This window comes from Furipterus horrens, unplaced genomic scaffold, assembly GCF_987537825.1.
Source record: "Furipterus horrens unplaced genomic scaffold, mFurHor1.1.pri manual_scaffold_11, whole genome shotgun sequence".
Taxonomy (NCBI): Eukaryota; Metazoa; Chordata; class Mammalia; order Chiroptera; family Furipteridae; genus Furipterus; species Furipterus horrens.
Genome location: NW_028327181.1, coordinates 65,765,588 through 65,785,380, shown reverse-complemented (window position 1 = coordinate 65,785,380; position 19,793 = coordinate 65,765,588). Strand labels below are relative to the sequence as shown.

Genomic DNA, 19,793 nt, shown 5'->3' with positions numbered 1-19,793 from the left:
AAGGGTCATTTGCATTCCTGAACATGAAGGCAGATGAACTTCAAAGTAAGAGCAGAGAAGCAACATCAAACAGTCATGTGCTAGTCACAAACAGTGGGGATGCCCCCTGTCAGCACTAACTAGCCACTGAACTCAACTGTGATCTCCATGCTAAGAAACCCCAACTCAGTAAGACTGGGCTTTATCATGGGCTCAAAAAACAAACACACAAAGAAGCAAAACCAGCAGCAGCCACCTCTCCCTTCCTGGTTTATCCTGACAGCATTACTCATCAACTGACCCTATGGTGGGCTGCAAACAGGGCAGGTGGGTTGGACGATAACCTCTTCCACCTGCATAGCTGTCACAATGTGTGAAAGAACTTTCACACATACATTGCCTCATACAGTTCATCTTCTCAATAACCCTGTGGGTTAAAATTTACGTACTGCATTACTATCACATGTTACAGAGCCTAGAGAGGGTACACGTTACCATCCAGGAAATAGGCTAGACAATGGTGGAGGTGGCACTGTCTTCCTCCTCCTAATCTTAACCTCAGATCATCCAACATGGCCAGAGTACCCCCCTCCCCAATCCAACCCTCTTCATCTACTCTAGGTCAGTGGGGGACTCCCCACTGCATGAACACTGAGGAAACAAAGCCCTCTTCTGCTTTCCCAGAAAGAAAAAGCATGTATCTAACTGAACTTAGATTGTCTCGGATGAGGGCTAACAGTGCATCTGCATGGGATGGAGCACACCTGTTTACATGGCAGTTGGAATCCCACACCTGGCTTCCTGGGGCCCTTTAACCTCCACAAACAGCTTTTCTCTCTGCTAAAACCATGGCCTGTTCACTAATTAAAGAGTATTACGCACTTCGTTGCACAGCAGCTGAGAGCTTGGTATAAGGAAGCTTATGTGAAAGTATTAGCCCTGGAGATGGCATTAGGTATGCTTTATAAAAACAAACAGAAAAAGTAATCCACCTGTGACATCCCCTCCCCCATACTTAACTTCTCTAAGTCAGCCACAGTACTTAGAGATAGAAGCCATCCAGCTTAGTAATTAACTCAAACAGAGAGGGATGTGTAGCAAAGAGAATGAAAGACAGGCCAGTGAACACGCTTCTCCAACAACTACTGCAAGCTTTCTGCTCCCTTCCGATGTGGGAGTCCAAGAATAAGCACAACTACCCCACCACCCCAGGCCAAAGGACAGGAAGACAAGGGGCAATGGGAAGGATTACCCCTCACTGCAAAGTCTTGGAACAAACTTAGCATCACGTTCCCTCTCGTAGAGGCTCAATATGGCTGCTCACTGTGATCAATGAGTGAAAAAGACCAGCCTCCCATGTGGGGTCTCCTCCAGGTTTCCGGAAGTATGTGCCTTTTGTGACCCTCCCTGAACAACTTGAAGATCCAGCCCTGAGGCTCATCCTCTTTTCAGTCCTGGGGGAGCACACACACTGAGGGTCAGTCCAAAAAGGGACTCGGTGAGGATGACAGGCAATGACATTTCACTTATTGAGTAATAAACCTTATCCACAGGCAACTTCACTGTTAAGGACACATCCTGGAGAAGTCAAAGGCTCGGGAAAGGCTTTAAAAGCTGATCTTTAGCCTCTTGGAACCCCAGTAACTCAAATGATGGGCCAAATGCAGCCCGAGGTCAAGGAACCTTTATTTCTAATTGGAACTTGGTCATGAATTGAGAGGAAGCCAATGGCTGAACATGCGGTTATGAGAATGCTTGAGGACTCTGTCCAGGGTCTGCTGCTGACTACAGTCTCTCTGTACCATCCTCTCTCTGCTGTCTGTGTTCCCTGTGGGCTCAGACAGACAGAGGAACAGCAGAGTGCATTTCGAGCTGCATGGTGCAGTGGTGAAGCTGAGCGTTGCCACGACACTAGAGAGAATGGGCTGGAATACAGGGATGGTTGCAGCCTCCAGAATGAGGCATTTTTCCCATCTCTCCCCAAGCCACCTACTACATCATTTGTGTGTGACGTGTTTTAGGATCCCGTTTGCTTTCTTTAGAAGGGCTTTCAGTACTGCTGGTCCCTTCTCCCAGCTCAGATTCACTTCTTCTTTAGTACACACTACTACTTGCTTTGCTGTGCTTTCCCCTCACAATGTTTAAAGCAGATACTACAAAACAGCTCCACCAGGAAACAGAGCTCTGAAGGATGTGAGAGGCTGTGCCCCCCGGCACTCTGAGCTCTTCCAGAATCAGAGACAGCCAACAGCAAGCATAGAGACTGTGGGCGGAGACTAGTTGTAGCATTAAAAGAAACTCAGATCAAGAGGCTGGTAGGCAGTGAATCTGAGAGCAGGCGGAAAATGGGTACACCATGGGAAAGGTAGGGTTCGTCTTCATTAGGTGAGGGCCCCAGTCTAGTGCTGACGACAGTCCCTTCACAAATGCTGCACCTGCCATCCTGAACTTACAACTGCAATTTGGCTCAATGCTCTGAGACTCCAAACCTCCTGATTCTCCCTAAGGCAACAATGGGAGAAGCAGCCACACTGGGCTTTGGACGTTCCCACAGACCCTAATGCCGCAGACTTGCCTAGAAGCAAGGAGTTGTCTGCAGCTGCAGCCTGACCTGCTACGCCAAGTTATGCTTAGCAGCCCACTAATTGGGCCAGCAGAGGACCCCGGCAGCAACAGCTCTCTTCCCCACCCTTCTCTCTCTGCCCCTCCAGGAAGACCCAGCCTGAATGTGAGCCACATCCCCTCAGCTTTGCCTCTTGACTAAGCTCCCCACTCCTTCCCCAGGCATTCCCATTCCACAGCTGCTCACCCCCTCCCCACGCCACTCCTCCTGCATCCACATTGTGAAGCGATTGTACAAACAGCAAACTGAGCCTCTCGGTTTGAAGCTGACGCTCCCCGACAAGCCAGCCTGGACCGCTCCACCCTCACAGCCCATCCTACACATGGGCCTCCACCTAGACCCTTCTCTTTGGCCAAAGCACCCTGGACACCTCTTTGCTTCTGACCAGCCACCAGAACAGTGGAGTCCCAGGGTCCCCAGCCTCTCCTCTCCCCACACGGAGCTCAGAATCCACACAAGAAAAGGAAGCAAAGAGACTTCCACACCTTTGCAGCATCACCTGCTCCAGCAAGATCCCAAAGCCACTGGAACCATCCAGGCTGCCTGGGTCCCCACACCCCCTCCTCTGGAGGTTTTAGCTCCAGCCCAGCCCACAGGATGCAGTGCCTGCTGGCACTTCCGAGCACATAGAGAGAGAGAAAAAAATGCCACCTCGTCAATGACAAGCTGTTCCAATCACACAGCTCAGACACCAAATGCCCCAGACAACAGACAAATCAGGCCTCCTCCTTCTGGTTGGGAGGAGGCCAACTAAGCACATCTGGAGAAGTGAACCCCCACGGTAAGCTGTCTTCTCACTCCCCCCACATCGGACCAGACAACAGTGCCCCCTCCCAGCAGGCACACTTCTCCAGTCAGTTCCAACAACTCTGGCCAACTACCCTCTTGGCCTTCAACGGAGGCACTACTCTCTCTCCTGCTCCAAAGCACAGAGAGATGCCAAACCAAGCAGGAGACCACCAGCATGGCAATTCTCCACAGGACCAAGCACAAGAGGAAGCTGAAAACCAAGGACTCACTGTGGTGAAGTCTTGGTGGCCACACTCCTGCCCTTTGAACTTGCAGTAGAGCATCATGTCCTTCAGGTCATGGCCCACGCGATGCAGGAACTCCAGCATGCTGAACTGCTTGGGTTTGTAGTGTTTGAAGTTGGCCTTCTGCCGCAGGGCCTCCAGCACTGTGGGGTCAGCCAGGTGCGGGTCGGGGATCTGCAGGTTGACGTCCAGCAAGGCCAGCAGCTCCCCAGCGTGGTACAGGTCATTGGTGGTGAGCCTGGAAAAGCGGAAGCCATTGAGGTTGCAAAGGGTCACAGCTGGGAAGACCAGGCTTTGGGCCACTACCTCATCCACCTTGGTGACGTGCTGGTAGGAGAAGTAGTAGGACACCCTCTCGGAACTCTCCACCAGCAGCAGGCCCAGGGAGCCCACGAAGGCCACAGCCCACAGCACACGCCGGATGGTCAGCGGCCCGTACACGAAGATGTGGCGGATGCCATGGAGGGTCGAGGTGTTGGCAAAGATCTGGAGGCTAGAGGGCTGCAGGCTGCCCTCGCTGGGGCTCTCCTTGAGGTCCATGGGGACTCTGTGCAGTTCGGCAACTGGCTTCAGGTTGATCAAATTTCAGAGAAGAGTTCCCAGTCCTTGAGCTCAGCTTAAACCTTGACGTTCAAGGCAGAGAACCCAAAATGAGCCTCGAGCCAGCTGCCGTGAGTTTATCCTGAGAGCCCAGCCGCAAGCTGACACGGGTGAGTGTTTATATAAAACCCATTCAAACTCTAGCTCCTGATTTTTTCCAGGCGATAAGGAGGGCTGGTTTTATTTAGGGAGACACCAAGGTGATGTGGAAGAGATGTGGGTGGGAAGGGAGAGCTTAGCCAATGGAAATACAGTCCTCCCCCCTACACACGCCACTAGAGACAAGATTAAAAGCGAGAGCGAGGGAGAAAATGCTTAAAACAAGTCGCTGAGCAGCTCGGAGCCTGTTAACCGGCGCATAATGCCCCGTGTTAACCATCCCAGGGATGTCAGGGCGGCCACGCTGATGCACTGCGGGCGGGCGGCGCCGTGCCGAGCCGAGCCGAGCCTTCAGAGCCGCCGCTGCCGCCCCGGTCCTCTCCCCCGCACTGTTTTAGACTCCGGATTCCGTTTCTCGCCACCGGCCTCGGTCCTTCCTCTTCTCCTCCTCCAGACCCCCATTTTTGGGGAAAATTCCAAATGCCGGCGGCTACGGTTAGCGCCTCGGAGAGGAGGCAGCGCGCGTCCGCGGAGAGGCGAGGGCTGACCGGCAGGCTGGATGGCGGGGGCTCGGGCCGGGACGCGTCCCTCCCCGCCTCCCGGAAGAAAAGCAAGACCCTCAGCGCGCAGAGCGAGCTGGCCTCTCGCACCCCTCCTCCACCAGGCCGCTGGGGGAAGGGCGCAGCGAGGAGGGTGGAGGCGAGGCCTGGTGGGGGCTGGGGACTCGGTGAAAGTTTCTTTGTAGCCTTTTTTTTGCAGGGAGCTAATGGGGGCTTCTCCCCGAAGGTGAAAAACCGGCCCTGGAGTGAGGACGTGACACCTCGCCCTACAGATGACAGAAAGACACTTGACTTGATAAAACTCCCATGAGCCAGGTATGTGGGTGGAGGTGGAATTCCTTAGCACCAATGTCTGCTCCCGGGCCAGGCTCAGCGTGGGGTGTCCAGAGAGGAGATGGTGGTAAAGGTGGAAGGAAAGCAGCGATCTAAAACCTCTGCTGCCGGCGGGAGGGGGACAGTCCAGGGAGCAGGAGCCCTTCCTGAAATGGGAAAGCCAGACGCCCCTTGGCAACAAGTAGCCCCCACCCCAGCAGAGCCAGCAGGAGATTCTAGCTGAAAATGAAAGGCAGCTGGGGTTCCAGGTAGGGATGGCTGCATTCTTTTCCGGGTGTGTGTGTGTGTGTGTGTGTGTGCACGTGTGTGTTCTGCCCCAGAATATGCCAGATGGAAGCACAGCTGGAGCTATAGGTGGGAGCAAAGGATTGGGCTTCCAGCCACCTACCTACCTCTTTTTTTCCCTGAAAATCCGCTGGATGTCAGCCCCTGCTAGCAGGTGGGTGTGGTTTGTCCGGGCCAGAGATCAAATGACTGGATCCTATAGTCAGTGATGTTAAATCTTCATCAGGAGTTAAGGAAGAGAAAGTTCCAGTGGCCAACCCAATGCACATTGCCAAGTGACCAGGAGGAGCCTTACTGAGCCAGCCTGGTGTCCCCAGGGTTTGCCAGGCTTCAATAATGCTCCTTGGGACATGGTGAAGGAGGTAGCTTAGGGAATGTCCCTCCTGGTATGTAACTGCTCTGAGCTGTTTCTCTATCCCATCTGCTCTCTTGCTAAACCAGATCCAAACTGAGAACAGTGTCTTGATGTACTCTCTGAGGCAACATGTGACATTAAATCAGTGGTTTATTGATCTGGGAGCTCAAAAAGCAGAAACAGTAAGCACAAATGACAGGCTAGTCAACCACATGCATGTGCTATCACAGAGGTCCCAGACCCTGCCTGTAGGGCTATCTGGATGGGGCGCCAGGGTTTCAAAACAGGTGCAAAAACTAAGCATCTATCATATATCAGGACCTGTGTGAGTGTGCCTTCTCATCTCACTTAAACCCTTCATATCCGTCTTGACAGGTGTATGTTGTTAGCCCTAATCTGAGATTCACAAATGGAAAAAGCCCTGACCAAGTTACAAGCTAGGAAGAGTCAGAGCTGGGACTTGAACTCAGGCATGTTTGCCTTTAAAACGCAGCTTCAAAAAGCAGATCCAAAACATTCCTTCCCAAATTTAGGAGGTGGGCAAGCATTTTTACCATCACACACACAACTGCCTGCCAGAATCTTAAGAGGTTATAGAGAGGCTTTAACCAGATTCAGTCATCCAAATGCTCTCAACAGCACCTTACTGTCTCAAGGCTGTGTCCCTGAGGCAGCTTCTAGAGCGGGGAAGGCAAATGGAATGTACATTTTAAGGATATGGAAAGGGGAGAGGAGCCTTTCATTGCCTGGACCAGCTCTCGGTTAACGGACAGTCATATCCAATGGACAAGCTCCCCCAACACTCCCTCCCCTGTGATAGCTTTTACAATCTTACATGACCCCTGTTCTGCAGTGTGCCTTCAGAAGGGTTTCAGTAGTATGGAGAGGGCTGTTTTGAACAGCTGTCTTACTGCACTAGAGGCAGATTCCACAGCAATAGTAGGGGCACGATAAAGAGAAAATACTGATTAAGATAATGATTCCCAAAATAAGGAACAATTTCTCCAGAGAAAGCCCCACGATCTGAACCCCTGGCTTGTTAAGTCCCCTAGGTTGGAGGGTCAGATCACTCAGGGCTTTCACTTGTGTCCTCACATGACTTTAATTAAAGAATATTAACAACTCATCAGCTATAAACATGCAACATTTGTTTGGATGATGGCACAGGTGCCTCCCTGTAAGGCAGTAACAATGTCCAAGGCTATCCTGTTTTGGAAGACAGCTTTTCTCAGAGACATTTCAGGGTTCAGTAAAGATAGGCTTTGCCCGCTATCATTTAAGTCGTGCTGGGTGAATTCAGTCAGGCCTTCTATGTGTTACTATGTCCCCAGGCCCATGGAGGGGGACAGTGACCAAGTGATTGTACCAGTGAGAAAAAGCAGTGCCCACCTGGCCTTGAGAAGAGGGAGGTTGGCAGCGTTAGGAACTTGACCTGGTTGTGCATACCATTCATATTGCCAGGGAGGCAGCACTCTTCAGTTGTGAGGAGATGGACTGGGGGTAGGATATGTGTGACCAGTACCCCTACTTTCTCCCCTCCTTTAATGGTACATATTCCATTCCAAGTATAATACATTTCAACAGGTCCTGTTTGCAACAGGACAATGAAATCCCGGTGGAGACTGAGTAGCTCCCCCTTGCCCAGGGGTACCAAGTAACTCACCCATGCCGGTGGATGTCCCATTGCCAATTCTAGTGGATAATGGCCCCCTTGGCTGTGCTGGGGGTTGGTGTTCTCAGCAGCATAGCACGTTGGTCCACGTGAGAGTTGGGGCAATGGCTGTTCCCCACAACTTCTATACCTTTTCCACACTAGATGTCTCACCAAGGGTCCCCAGCCTGGCTTGTGAGGCAGCAGGCTCTGCTGGTACTGTACTCTAGTCCACACGGAAGTCACTGGATCCAACTCAAGTCCAACATGAATCCACAACTTGGGAGCGTGGCGGAGAAGGAAACAAGCACCAGCAGGTCGATTGTGATACAGCCCAGCTGTGGAACAGCTCAATTATGAAATAGCAAAACTGGAAGGACTGGGCAATAAAGCGGCCCTCAGGTGGAGCCCCTCTCAGGCTAGATGGCTAGGGGGCTCTCCTCAGCTCTTCTCTGCTCAGGCCTGCCCAGTCCAGTCCATACCCACGCCGTACCAGGAAAGGGGAAGTGCGCGTCCTAAGCCCGAGGGGAGCGGACTTATATAGTGAGAAGCCCCTGCCCTTGATTCCTGATTGGTCTACCCTCATGCAAATGAGGACTCCAAATCCTTACAGGTCCAACAAGCACTGTCCTGATTGGTTGGAGTGGAGCCACTCTGATTGGTCGGTGAAAATACAAATGAGGATATAGTGCCTCAGTCCTATTAGTTGAATAGGATTCCAGGAACTCCTTTATAAGGGTTGGTTCAGAGGATAGGAACCCAGTGCAGGCTTGTCCCTAAAGCACAGTTTGCATGAGAGACCATGTTTGAAAATGGCTGCTAGGTTCTATTTTTTAAATTTCAGCTCAGTTTGCCACCAGGCATCTTTCTTGGTAGGTATTCTTTTTCTCAGGGTCCACATGGCCAAGGTGCTTTGACTCATGAGTCATTTCATCTGTTTTTCTTAACATTCCATTTTTCCTTTCCACTAACCATGCCGCTTGCAGGTTTTAGGGGACAGGGAACCTCCGTTCAATGTCATGTCTTTTTGCCCAGTCTTGTGCATTATGACCTTTGAAATGTGATCCCCAATGACTGTCTACTCAGCTGGAGTATCCACAGCTGGTACTATGCTTCTCTAATCCCATAATGGTGATAAACTGGTATGCACAGCAACAGGGGAAAGCTTGGATTAGACCAGATGCAGTGTCCACACAAACCAAGGCATATTTAGAACCCTCCCTTGGAGGGACCAGATCCGTATAATCTGTTAATCTCTCACAGGTGGGAGCTCCAGTGGATGGCCACAAACTCCTTGGGCAGTTGCCTCGGGCATTGTTTAGAACACACACGGTCTGCTGTTAGTGCATTAACCAAGTCACTGGATTTCAAGGGCAATCTGGCATCCTTGACAATATGCCATCCCACCCAGGTGCTACAGTGGGCACTCTTCCTGTGTACTCAGTCTGTTGTATCTCCTGAAAGGTCTGTTGTTAAGGCTCATACCTGGGCTTCCTGATTGCCAGGGTGTATCAGAGCATTATGAGCCAGAACAAGGAAGACAATGAGAACTTCCCGAGGCTCTTGCAGGCAAATCCAAATGTCTTTCCACCTATCCTGACTTCCCGAAGTGTTATTCACAGTCATTCCTTGGTTTTCCAGTGTCCGAGCCATTGGTTAGTCTCTTTAGAACAGCTCAACTGTCAGTGCAGCGGGTTAATGGCCAGGGCTCATGAGTGATCACCAGCCAAACCTCTCTTGAGTTCAGCCCACAGGCTGCTGTGGTTTATTCCCGCTTCCAGGAATCTGTTTACCAGGGCTCAGTGGAAATTTCCCCCATTCTCTCTCTACAGGCCACAGGTACCGCCACAGAAATAAGGGTGGGGGCATTTGGAGTATCTGCATGCTCTAGAGGACCTAGGAGCACCTGCATCTGTCAAGATAGTGGGCTGGTGGGCAGGGTGCTCCTCTGCAGCAAATAGATGTGCCATTAGTCAAAGTGGCAGTTTGAACCATAGCAGAGGTGGTCAGTGAAACATCTTCTCCACCCACCCATTGATAGGAAGTGGACTGGACTTCTTGCCATGGTGTGCTGTTCCTTCCCGAGAGGCTCAGCCTGGAGGAACACTGAGTTACTGCTCTCTGGGAGTTTATAGTTTTCTGCCCCCTTCCAGAGCTGCGACCAAAATCCTAGGGATACTGTCCTGTTGCCTCCACCTCAGAGCCCAACCCATACCCTCTGGAGTCACAGACACATATAACTTGAATGGTAGCCCAGCTTGGGAGGCGCCCAGAGCTTTAATCTCTTTCACTAGCATTTTTGCCCTCTCAGAGGCGGCTTGCTGCTCTGAGCCCCAGCCCCACATGTGCCCGTTCTTGACCAGGCAGCATAAGGATGGAGGCACTGGCCGGTGGGAATGCAAGTCCTCCACAGCCCCCAAAGCCCTTGAACCTTTTTCACAATCTCGGTTGGATAGGCTGGCGCTTTATCAGTCACAGCCTCTGGACAGCGTGCATCTCACCCAGCCAAATGACCCCCAAAACTACATTGGTGCCTGGGCCCTGAATTTTCTGTGGATTCACCTTGCAGAGGTTCCGGCGAAGTCTGCAGTGTCCTACAGCAGAGGCAAGTCTTCACGTGTTGACATTATATCATCAACCTAATGGGCCTGTTTTACTGATGTCGGGGACGATACCAGGGACAGGTCTCAAGCTACCATTTTATCACATGTTGTGGAACTGCAGGTGGCCATGGGAAAGCACTTGAAGGGTCTATTATTGCCCCTCCCACATGAAAACAAATTTATCTTAGTTACCAGAAACCTATGCTTGTCAGAGTTTTTCCAGGAATCTCCTCGAAGACAAGCTCTTTTGCAGGAACTTGTAGAAAAGCACAGAGTAAAACAATAACTGTTTGTAAATAACAAAAGACTTAAAAACGGTCATCATCAAAGATCTGATGAGGGTTCATTGTAATGCCATTGACAAGGAAATTTGGTTATTCCTTTGATATATTTTTAAATTACGACTGATAACATTATACCAGAACATGTCCGATTTTTAGGGATTTTATACAAACATACCCTAAAGAAAATTTAGCATCATTTATTTGACAATGCTTCACATGTAATTTAACGTATTAAATAAGCCTAATTAGTTTAATATCTCCCTTTTATAAGGAGAGAGAACATATCTTTTGAGATGTTCCAGGGGGCCCTCTGGAATATCCCCAAATTAGTTCAAGGTCAACAAGAATTCATTTAGAATTTAATTTGGGGGAAGTTTATCAAAAATATCAAAAGTTTTTAAAACTCTGTATGAAATAGGACTCTTAAGTCATTGTGACACAGTACATTACCCATTTGACCAAAGCGACAAAGACTCTAAAGGCAATTACAGAAAGTTACATAGTTGTAAAAAAAAAAAAAAAAAAAAAACAGAGAGAAAGAAAAAAAGAAAGGAAGAAACTTAGCTCTTTTAATAAAGAAGACTCGGTAAAGACAACATAAAGCATAGGAAATTATTTGATAAAACACAGAATCTTTGTTTTCTAGGCAGATTACTTACAAGGTAAAGAAAAACCTTTCCCAGTCTTATCAAGAATAGACACATAGTTCAAGAAAATTAAGTTTTCATTTTACATAAGTACACTATTGATATTAAAGCTTATTTTTCTTTAAGCCAATTAGATAGAGCTATTTTATAAATTAATTTTGGCAATACCCTCCAGAGGTAGATAAACAATTAGCATTATGGTTTATATATAAACATCAGATATTCCAACATCCTCAGAAATGCTTTTGTGGTATTCACTTGATTAAACATTCCCCTCTGCAATCAGCTTTACAATACCTATTTGCTTTGCGCTGTGGGCACGTGTAGGAGGTGTGGGGACTAGGTTTAGATTGGGACTACTTGGCCCAGCCTTTCGGGTACTGCCTTAATTGTGTGTAATTGTGGTCTTTTGATGAAGGCAAAATGCTAAGTGTATAACTAAACATTTAAGGGCTTTGCAGATAAATTAATTTGCAAGTCAGGCCATTTAACCCCCTATTAGACAATGTGCCCGGATCTTTGCTGTGGTAAATGTATTCACTTAAGAATGAATAAATGGACACATGGACAAATTCATGTTCTCTTGACATAGAGACTGGTTTTCTGAGATGCATGAAGAACTGAACTCTCTTCCAGCTTTGGGGAACCGGGCTTGTCTGGAGCCTGGAGCCCCGGAGACCATGAGAAGCACAAAATGCAGCCTCCCTCCTGCTTTCAAATAGTCACAGGTGGGAAGGTTAGGCAGCTGATCTACAATCAGCTCTAATGCCAGTTTGCTACTTAACACGTGCCAGATGCGTGGTGCTGCCATCACTCCCTGATTTTTAAAAAAGAAAGAAATAAAAAAGAGAAAGACATATTCTTTTCTAATATACAGATGACATTATTATTTCTAACTCAGAGGGGCCTCAATATATTACAACTTTTCTTCCTGGCTCGTCATTGCCATAAAGAAAAGTTAAAAATCAACAATTATAAACCAAAGTATTCCCTGCTGTTGGTTGGCTTATAAATAAACACCTCATACAACAACTATTCCCATTTAATTACCTCAGTGTACACTTACCAAATAATTTTTCATGAATTGTATACCAGGGAGGAGCATTGAGCAAAGCTGGGCATTTAGTGCATACCTTTTGAGATTTTATTTATAGTCATTTTATTATTTTTTTTTTTTTTCTTCTAGGAGAAAACTAGAGAAGCCAGATCACACAGCGTGGACTTTGGTGGCTCAGCTGCCAGTTCCTCTGAGCCCTGGCATGGACTGAATTTGCTGTGTGGCCTTCAGAAAACTATGTAACATCTCTGTGCTCTTTCCTTGTTTATGCTAAATAATTGCTGAGGCTTCCACCTGCACCAGCTTTCCGTCCGCTGCAATTTGACCCAAGCCTTGACCAAATCATAAATGCAGAGTTAATGGGACAAAAATTAGAATTGGGGACTCTGCTCATTGACCCCATGTCACCATCTGCTGGAGCAGTGTGATGACAGGGCCCGGTGAATCTGAATTACCCAGCACTGGTTAAACCTGCAGATTCCTGCCCCACTCCCTCGGCTCCACTGAGCCCAATTCCGGGGGCTCTTCTTTCAGAGGGTTATGGAGGGCAGAACGGGCTTTCCACCCAGAACCAGCCGTGCACCGAGAACTGCTACTACCTATCAGACACCACAGACTGGTCTCTGGAGTTTGACACTTGCGTTTCCCGCCACCTGCCGGGACCGATTTCCCCTAGGGCTGGCTTCTCATTTGTCCTCTCCTCTGAGAGGCCTTGGCTGGCCTCCCCGTCTTCACCTTGCACCCCACTCACTGTCCCATTATGTGTTTCCTTTTCTTCTCATCACTAGTCATTTTCTGAAATTCTTCTCACCTGCCTAGAATTATCTGTTGCTCCTGCTGGAATAAAGGCTTCCAACCTCTACCCCCACTCCCACCCCTCCCTCACTCCGCGGGGCAGAAGCCCAGCCTGCCTTATCGGAGACTGTGCCCCAGCACGCAGCACATGGGAGGTGCTCGATAATATGAGACTTCATGAATAAATGAACACTGGCTGGACTCCCTTATTTCTGATGCTGAGACTGCTTCTCTGAGATGCAAGAATGAGGACCCTCTTCCAACCCTGGGGAACCTGGGGCCTGCCCTGAGCCCAGGTCCTTAGGAAGATGTGGGGCACCTTCTGTCTCCCAGCACCTGGGGAAGACCTTAGTGGAGCCAGAGTCAGGGCATCTAGCGGGGGGCTGTGTGCCTGGAGAACCTCAGTGGGGGTTACCTGATGAAAAAACTGACTTCAGAGCTCAGGACTAAGTTCTCCATCATCTACAAAAGCATGGGTGCTGGTGAGAATATGAATTGAGTGCTTCTTCCCTCTCAGTTAAAGGTTTACTCCATCTTTATCCCCCCTGACTTTGAATACCTAGCTGACGTTGATACTTCCAATTCAGACTTCTCTCTACTTTCTTAATCTGATGGGCTAATGATGTCATAAGGAAATAACTTAAACAGTAAATGTTGAATCAATACTTGCTGATGTGAAATAAGGAAGTTCACCAGATGACCTCCGAACTCTTGCTTACCTTCCATCCATTTTTTGATAACCAAAATTTAGTTTTTACTATGAGCACTTAACCCTTTGTATAGAATCAATGGCTTCTAACTTTCTCTTATTTTGTTTGCTTTCAATGAGACACATCTACCTATGGTCCCTTAGTCCCAGGTAGGCTGATGAGAGACTTCTGGACTGCACCTGACCACACCCACTTCTGTCCTGAAGGCCCCTCGTCCAGCCCCTCCGTGTAAACACACGAGAGTCCTGTTGTAGAAATGAAACAGGCCTGGTTCAATTGTATGCCGTGGGGGAGACCAAGTTCCAGGGCTTGGAGGCCCCGCTTTCTGCTTTGATTTCACATCATTTCCCGTCTCCTCGAGGCTGTGGAAGTCCACCCCACCCCAGCCTTCTCCTGCCCAGCCTCTCCGCTCTGTTTTTTTCCTCTAAATATTCTTTTTTTCATCTTCTTGTCTTTACACGTCCTTCTCTTTGAGTCTCCTAGGTCCCTCTGTCCCGGGGAAGAAGTAGAAGAAAGAAACCATCACTGTTTGCTTTCTCTCTGTCCCAATCCCTGGAGCCCGTGACTCCACGCATAGAACAAGGAAGCAGAGAGGCCCCCAAGTCAGCAAGCCGCAGACAGGCTTTCAACAAAAACTTTATTGGCACCACCTGGGCCGTGGGTGAGCTCGCCCTCCACAGAACACCAGCGGCCGGGAAACGGTGCCCTAGAAGCTGGGCTGCCTTGCTCTTGAGTGGAACTGCCTCTCCCCCTTGTGGTTACAGTGACTGATGTTGGGGAACAAGTCATTAACGGTGGTGTATTTTATCATCCCGAGAGCTCCCGGCTTCTCACACAACCTCTGACTCACCACCCTGTCTCACCCACCCACCTGCCTTCTTACATCAGTGCCCTCCCCTGTCTGTTCACCCATCCGCCCCTTTAAAAAGTGCTGCGGCCCGTATGGATAGGTGCGCCCTTTGTTTGTGTGCCTGTTTGCATTTGATGCCTTTTCTGTAGCTTCTGTATTCATTTTAATTCAGTGTGTTACTCTCTAGCTCTTGTGTAAAACAACGTGAAATAAGAGGAACGAAATAGGAATAAGAAAGCAGGAAACAGGATTAAGAAACAAGGAGCAATGCATTTACATTTATGATCATGTTCATCTTTTTCTCTGCATTGATATACGTTCTAGTCCAAAGTCACGACACAGGTTTGCATGTGCCCAGCCCCGAGGTGGGCAGACAAGGGAATAACCGAGGTGCAGAGAGCATGGCCCCTGCACTCTGGGACTGTTCCTCTGACAGGCAAGGCACTGACGTCACATCCATGGTGCACTTGATGGGAAACATGGCCCCATTCGATTTCTGTAAGCAAAAGAGGGGTCACATTTCCATGACAAGAAAGAAGAAACTGAGACTCCAGAGAGCTGGCTGGCCCTGAGAAAATAGCAGGAGAAGCTGGGCCTCAAATCCTGGCTTCCCGACCCCAGATGTCATGTTATTTCCACGCCGCCTTTATTCGAGCCAGGCTTCCTCACAGATGCTTCACAGAGCTGTGACAGTGCCACATCCACTGGCCGTGAGAAGAAGAGTCGGCTCCAGGGAAAAGGAAATCAATGAGGGCTGGAGAGAGTGAAGAGAGAGCCGGGGAGGGGTGGGTGGGATTCGGTCCGAGGGCTGCTGTGGGGAGGTCCTTCCAGACCCTGTGTGTCCTTGTGTGTGCCATTCCAAAGGGCCACAGAAAAGCTTCCAGCAGCTGGGTTTCCAAGAGCCTATTGTAGAAGGAGCGAGAATGAGGTAAACGTCTATACCTGCTATCTCTGTATATAAACATACATAACATATGTATATCTGTTTCCTTTTTCTGGGTCTGATTATACGTTCAACGCAGTGAAGTTTTATTGCCTGCTAATTTTGGTCTGGTCGCTTTGATACAGCAACGTGGGAGGACACCAATAAGGGACACATTTCATTGTTGTTGGAGGAAGTCATCAAGAGAACATAACCACTAGCTGAACCCGGTCTGGCTCCCATTTTACAAGTGAGCACACTGAGACCTGGATTGACGGGAGAGAAGTGCCCCGAGTCACAGAGCAGCCAAGCCGCCAGAGTCCAGGCTTGGACCCACATCTCGTCACTCTGTGCCCTGCAGTGCTGGGTGAGTGCCGTCAACACCAATTAAACTGCGGGAGGCAGGCAAGAGACTTAATAAAAAATAAATGCAATCCAGGATGATGGATATATTTAGGGGATGAATTATTATGAGATGATATAAAAATAGATCAAGAGAGAGCACATGAAATTACAAGCCCGACTGTGTGAAAGACGGGGAAGTTACAGGGAGAGCGTTGGGTACATTTAATTAATTTTGCTTGGAAAACATTCTGAGGCTGCCACCTGAAACCAAAACATGCAATCTTCACTTAAAGTAACAATACCTGTGGTCCTACGAGGAGGAGTTAAAATCCAATAGAGCTTGCAGCTGTTGATTAAAATAATGCCAACAGTCAAGCGCTTCAATGGACAACCCCAATTCCAAAGTAACCACATGCTTGATGCCAGTGCATCAGGTGCGTCTGTGGGCTGAACACCCACCGACACTGAAAAGTCCCACTAAGTTTCTGTCCAGATTGAATTTCCAGAAAGGGAAAGGAATCAACACATATTGGGAGCCAAGATCTCCCTTTTTCCTGGGAGGCTGTTCTGCCCATTTTACAGACAAAATGACTAAGGTTTAAAGATGTTAAGCAAACTGCCCATGGCCCCACTGAAGGTGTGGGACTGAGCTTCCAGCAGAAGCCCCAGGTAACTCAATCACGCTGTCGCCCACGCACCTGTGAGACTGTGGCGTGCCGCAGCCAAGTTCAGGTGCTGGTGTCGGACAGCTGTGAGTTGAAGTCCTAAATCCACCACATGACCTCTGTTACTTGAAGCATGCCATGTAACTCATCTAACGCTTGGTTTACTCATCTGTGAAATAGGGATAGTCCCAGTACCCCCCTCTTAGGGAGGATGGGAGGACGTGAGGAGCCAAATCGTGTAAAGTACTGACAAGTATCTAAGAGCTCAGTGACTATAGCACCATTATTAACATCGTCATTATTATCAATACTATTGTCGAAGGAGACCCAGCTGGCATGGCACCACAGCTGTGGACCTGTGACCTTTCTTGGCCTCCATGCCACTCACCCTGTCCCCATGTAAAAGGGGAAGTGTGCAGCCATGAATCTGGGTTTAAACATGACCGCAGATACTCAGGGTGACATCAATAATCATAAACCAGGCTCCACTCAGGTCCCATGGGCAAGGAGAGGACTCTCACAACAGCCTTCAGGACCTTTCCCCTGACATGGGTGAGAAAGTCTGATGGGGTCTCCCTCCCCTGAAAGTGCTCATTTGGACACCGCCCCCCCTTGTGGAAACATCATAGCACAAGGATCCACATTTAAACCCCAAAAGATTCTCATAAAACTTATTTAGCTTTCAGAAGAAACAGTGATCAGGCATTCCCTGGGCTTCAGCTGTTTTCACATCCATTTTATCTTAACCTACAACAGCCCTGCAGGTATTGCGACGCTCATGACAGGTGAGGCTCATGAGGGACGTGGAAGTTAATTCATTCGTTCATGGTTCTGATGGAACTTGGAGCATTAGCACATGGTGGGTGGGCATGCCTATGTCAGATTTCTCCTAAGGCATATTCAATGTGGGTGGAAAAATGGAGAAGGCTTGAGGGGTCTGTTTGTCTGAACAAGAAATGAGAGAAGCATGGAGAAGGATTATGCACTTCCCCATCTCAGAGTAAAATCTAAAATGCTTTCAATGTCCTGTACTTGCTACAATAGAAATTCCTAATATTTCTCCTATTATTTACATCTCTCTTATATCGTCTACTTCCCCAACTAGAATAGGAACTTCTAGACGGTAAGGACTTGGGGCTGCCTATTCCCGCCTGTTCCCTAGCATCAAAAATAGCTCCTAACACATGGGGGAGTTTTGATCAATATTTGTAGAATTAATGAATGAACCTTAAAACAAATAATTGTGTTCCTGATTTTCCAAAAGTGCTCCAGGTCTTGTAGTCTTCTATGAAAACAGATATCCAACAGAGGTGAAAGAATTTCCTTAAAAAGTAACAAGTCAGACCTATAGTGTCTGAAGACCTCATTATGTCACTTTACCTCTGTCTCCCAAATAGGAGAATTGCCCCACTAACTATAAGCCTTGTGAGGATATAGAACACACCCTATTTAGAGCATTCAGAGACTAGCAGAGAACTTGATACATAAGAAAGGCTCAAAACAATTTAGAAAAAGACAAAAAGTGTGGCCTGGAAGAAACAAAGCTTCAGCTCATCTTCACCCTTTTATTCAAGTAGTGGTTGATTTACTCCCCTGTGCCTGGCTCTTACATACAATGTATACAAGGCAAACGTGCCCGCCACCCTCCCCCGGCTGGGTCTAACTAGTGCTTGCACACAAATGAGCTTCCAGCTGTCACAGTTTCTCTGATACTGCAAGATGGACGACAGGCCCAGATAGGAAGGAAGGAAGGAAGGAAGGAAGGAAGGAAGGAAGGAAGGAAGGAAGGAAGGAAGGAGAGAAGGAAGGAAGGAAGGAAGGAAGGAAGGAAGGAAGGAGAGAAGGAAGGAAGGAAGGAAGGAAGGAAGGAAGGAAGGAAGGAAGGAAGGAAGGAAGGAAGGAAGGATAGGAGGCTTAATTTCTTGTTTCTTGCCAAAAGAGACCAGAAACCACTAGCAATTATGTCAAAACCATTACTGCAATGCCAGTTTGCTTCTAGAGTTACATCTGCACTCCAGGAACTTGAGTTACACTCCAGAGAGGTCGTTAGTGTCTGTACACACGTTATTGAGGGCAATAGTGTCCTTGCCAGTCTGGGATGCTCTCAGTCAAGTGTGACAGCGGGAAACGGGGGTCAAAATAATTAACCTCATGTGATTTTGGCAGGACTCCTTGCATTGCCCATATGCATGTAATGTTTCTTTCAGTTGAATAAGCTGGAAGTATGTTTTTTAAAAAGGTTCTTCTCCTCTTCTTTTTCCACCACTGTGCCTGTTCCTTTTTTTTTTTTTTTTTCTTTTTCTTTTTCTGGTTCTTGTTCCATATATTTTGTGACTTACTTTCTCTTCTTTATTTCCTTTTTCCTCCCCTCTTCCAAAGGGGCTGCTGGTGATAGTTCTGCTGGGCTTTTCAGAACTATAATTCGTACATCAGATCATAGCTCTTGGGAGAAAACCAGAATTTCTCACTTGGTAAAGGCCTTTTGTGACTTCGTTTTAATTAAATTACTTTTCGATTCCTAGGCCTCCGTGAACTATAATCACATCCAAATATTCCTCTTGACCATCTGTACCTGAGGATGCAGCAGACACCCCTGCAGCCTCCACCTGGCCAAGGACCAGCATGGCACTGGGAGTCAGCTCTGGGCTCAGATACTATTTCTGCTATTTGTGACTGTAATGGGACTCTGGAGTGGCTCATCTGTGAAATGAGGATGATGATATTTATCAGATTATGAGGAAAAAATGAGAGGGGTAGCTGAAGTTTCTCTCAGAGTGTGAGTTTTAGTGAGTGTTAATTTCGTCCCTCCATCTACTCTATTCAACAAACATGGATTAACACCCAACTCAGTGCAAAGTGTGCACTCCATAAAAGTTTTATAACTGGGATGACCTGTTTCACCAAGTTAGGGTACATTTACAGTCATATGTTTTTATTGTTGTGAAGTGAATCACTCAAACAATTTTTCCTAATTGACACGAAGTCCAGAATCTTTCTCCCTCTTCGTGTTTTTCTATTTTACGCTGGCCTCATTCCCACCACTTATCCGAGGAGCCGGGGGCCTTGGCTGTCTGTGAAGCACCAGTGCAAATTCTTTATGGTCAGACTGCAAGTCGAATTTCTCCTCTTCCCCACTAGAGGTCACTGCTGAGGAACGGTCTCAGGCCCTCGCGGCTCTCCCACCACCATTGAGGGGATGCCCGCAGGTGCTGGCCTAGATTATCGCCCAGACCGCAATGGGGGGTTGTGCTTGGGTTAAGATGTTAGTTCTACTCATTCACTAGCACACGTAGGGGGGCCAGGAGTTAAGAAGCTTCCAGACTCATTCACACTCAGCTTCCGCCTGACCTGCTCAGGGCTCCCTGATCAGTCGGCCTGGCCCCTTCTCTCCAGGCC

At 48.3% G+C, this 19,793-nt stretch overlaps 1 protein-coding gene and 1 long non-coding RNA gene across 2 annotated transcripts; one reads left to right on the top strand and one right to left on the bottom strand.

The window, feature by feature from the left end:
• Positions 1-1,815: 1,815 nt before the first annotated feature.
• LOC149998099 (acid-sensing ion channel 2-like) lies at positions 1,816-4,332 on the bottom strand. The gene is made up of 2 exons (XM_090257549.1): positions 3,622-4,332; positions 1,816-1,890 (listed from the first exon to the last, which is right to left on the bottom strand). The coding sequence occupies exons 1-2, from the start codon at positions 4,174-4,176 to the stop codon at positions 1,816-1,818; spliced, it is 630 nt and encodes a 209-aa protein (XP_090113675.1). The 5' UTR covers positions 4,177-4,332.
• Positions 4,333-4,570: 238 nt separating this feature from the next.
• LOC149998098 (uncharacterized) lies at positions 4,571-12,479 on the top strand. The gene is made up of 3 exons (XR_016514035.1): positions 4,571-4,830; positions 5,095-5,210; positions 12,240-12,479. It is a non-coding gene; the product is annotated as an uncharacterized LOC149998098 (long non-coding RNA).
• The last annotated feature ends 7,314 nt before the right edge of the window (positions 12,480-19,793 follow it).

Excerpts from the sequence above, each read along its gene's own strand:
- LOC149998099 (XM_090257549.1), bottom strand. The coding sequence starts at position 4,176 with ATGGACCTCAAGGAGAGCCCCAGCGAGGGCAGCCTGCAGCCCTCTAGC. Across the intron at positions 1,891-3,621 it reads GCCACCAAGACTTCACCACA|TGTCGTGGCAACGCTCAGCT; the intron begins GTGAGTCCTTGG and ends CATTCTCTCTAG.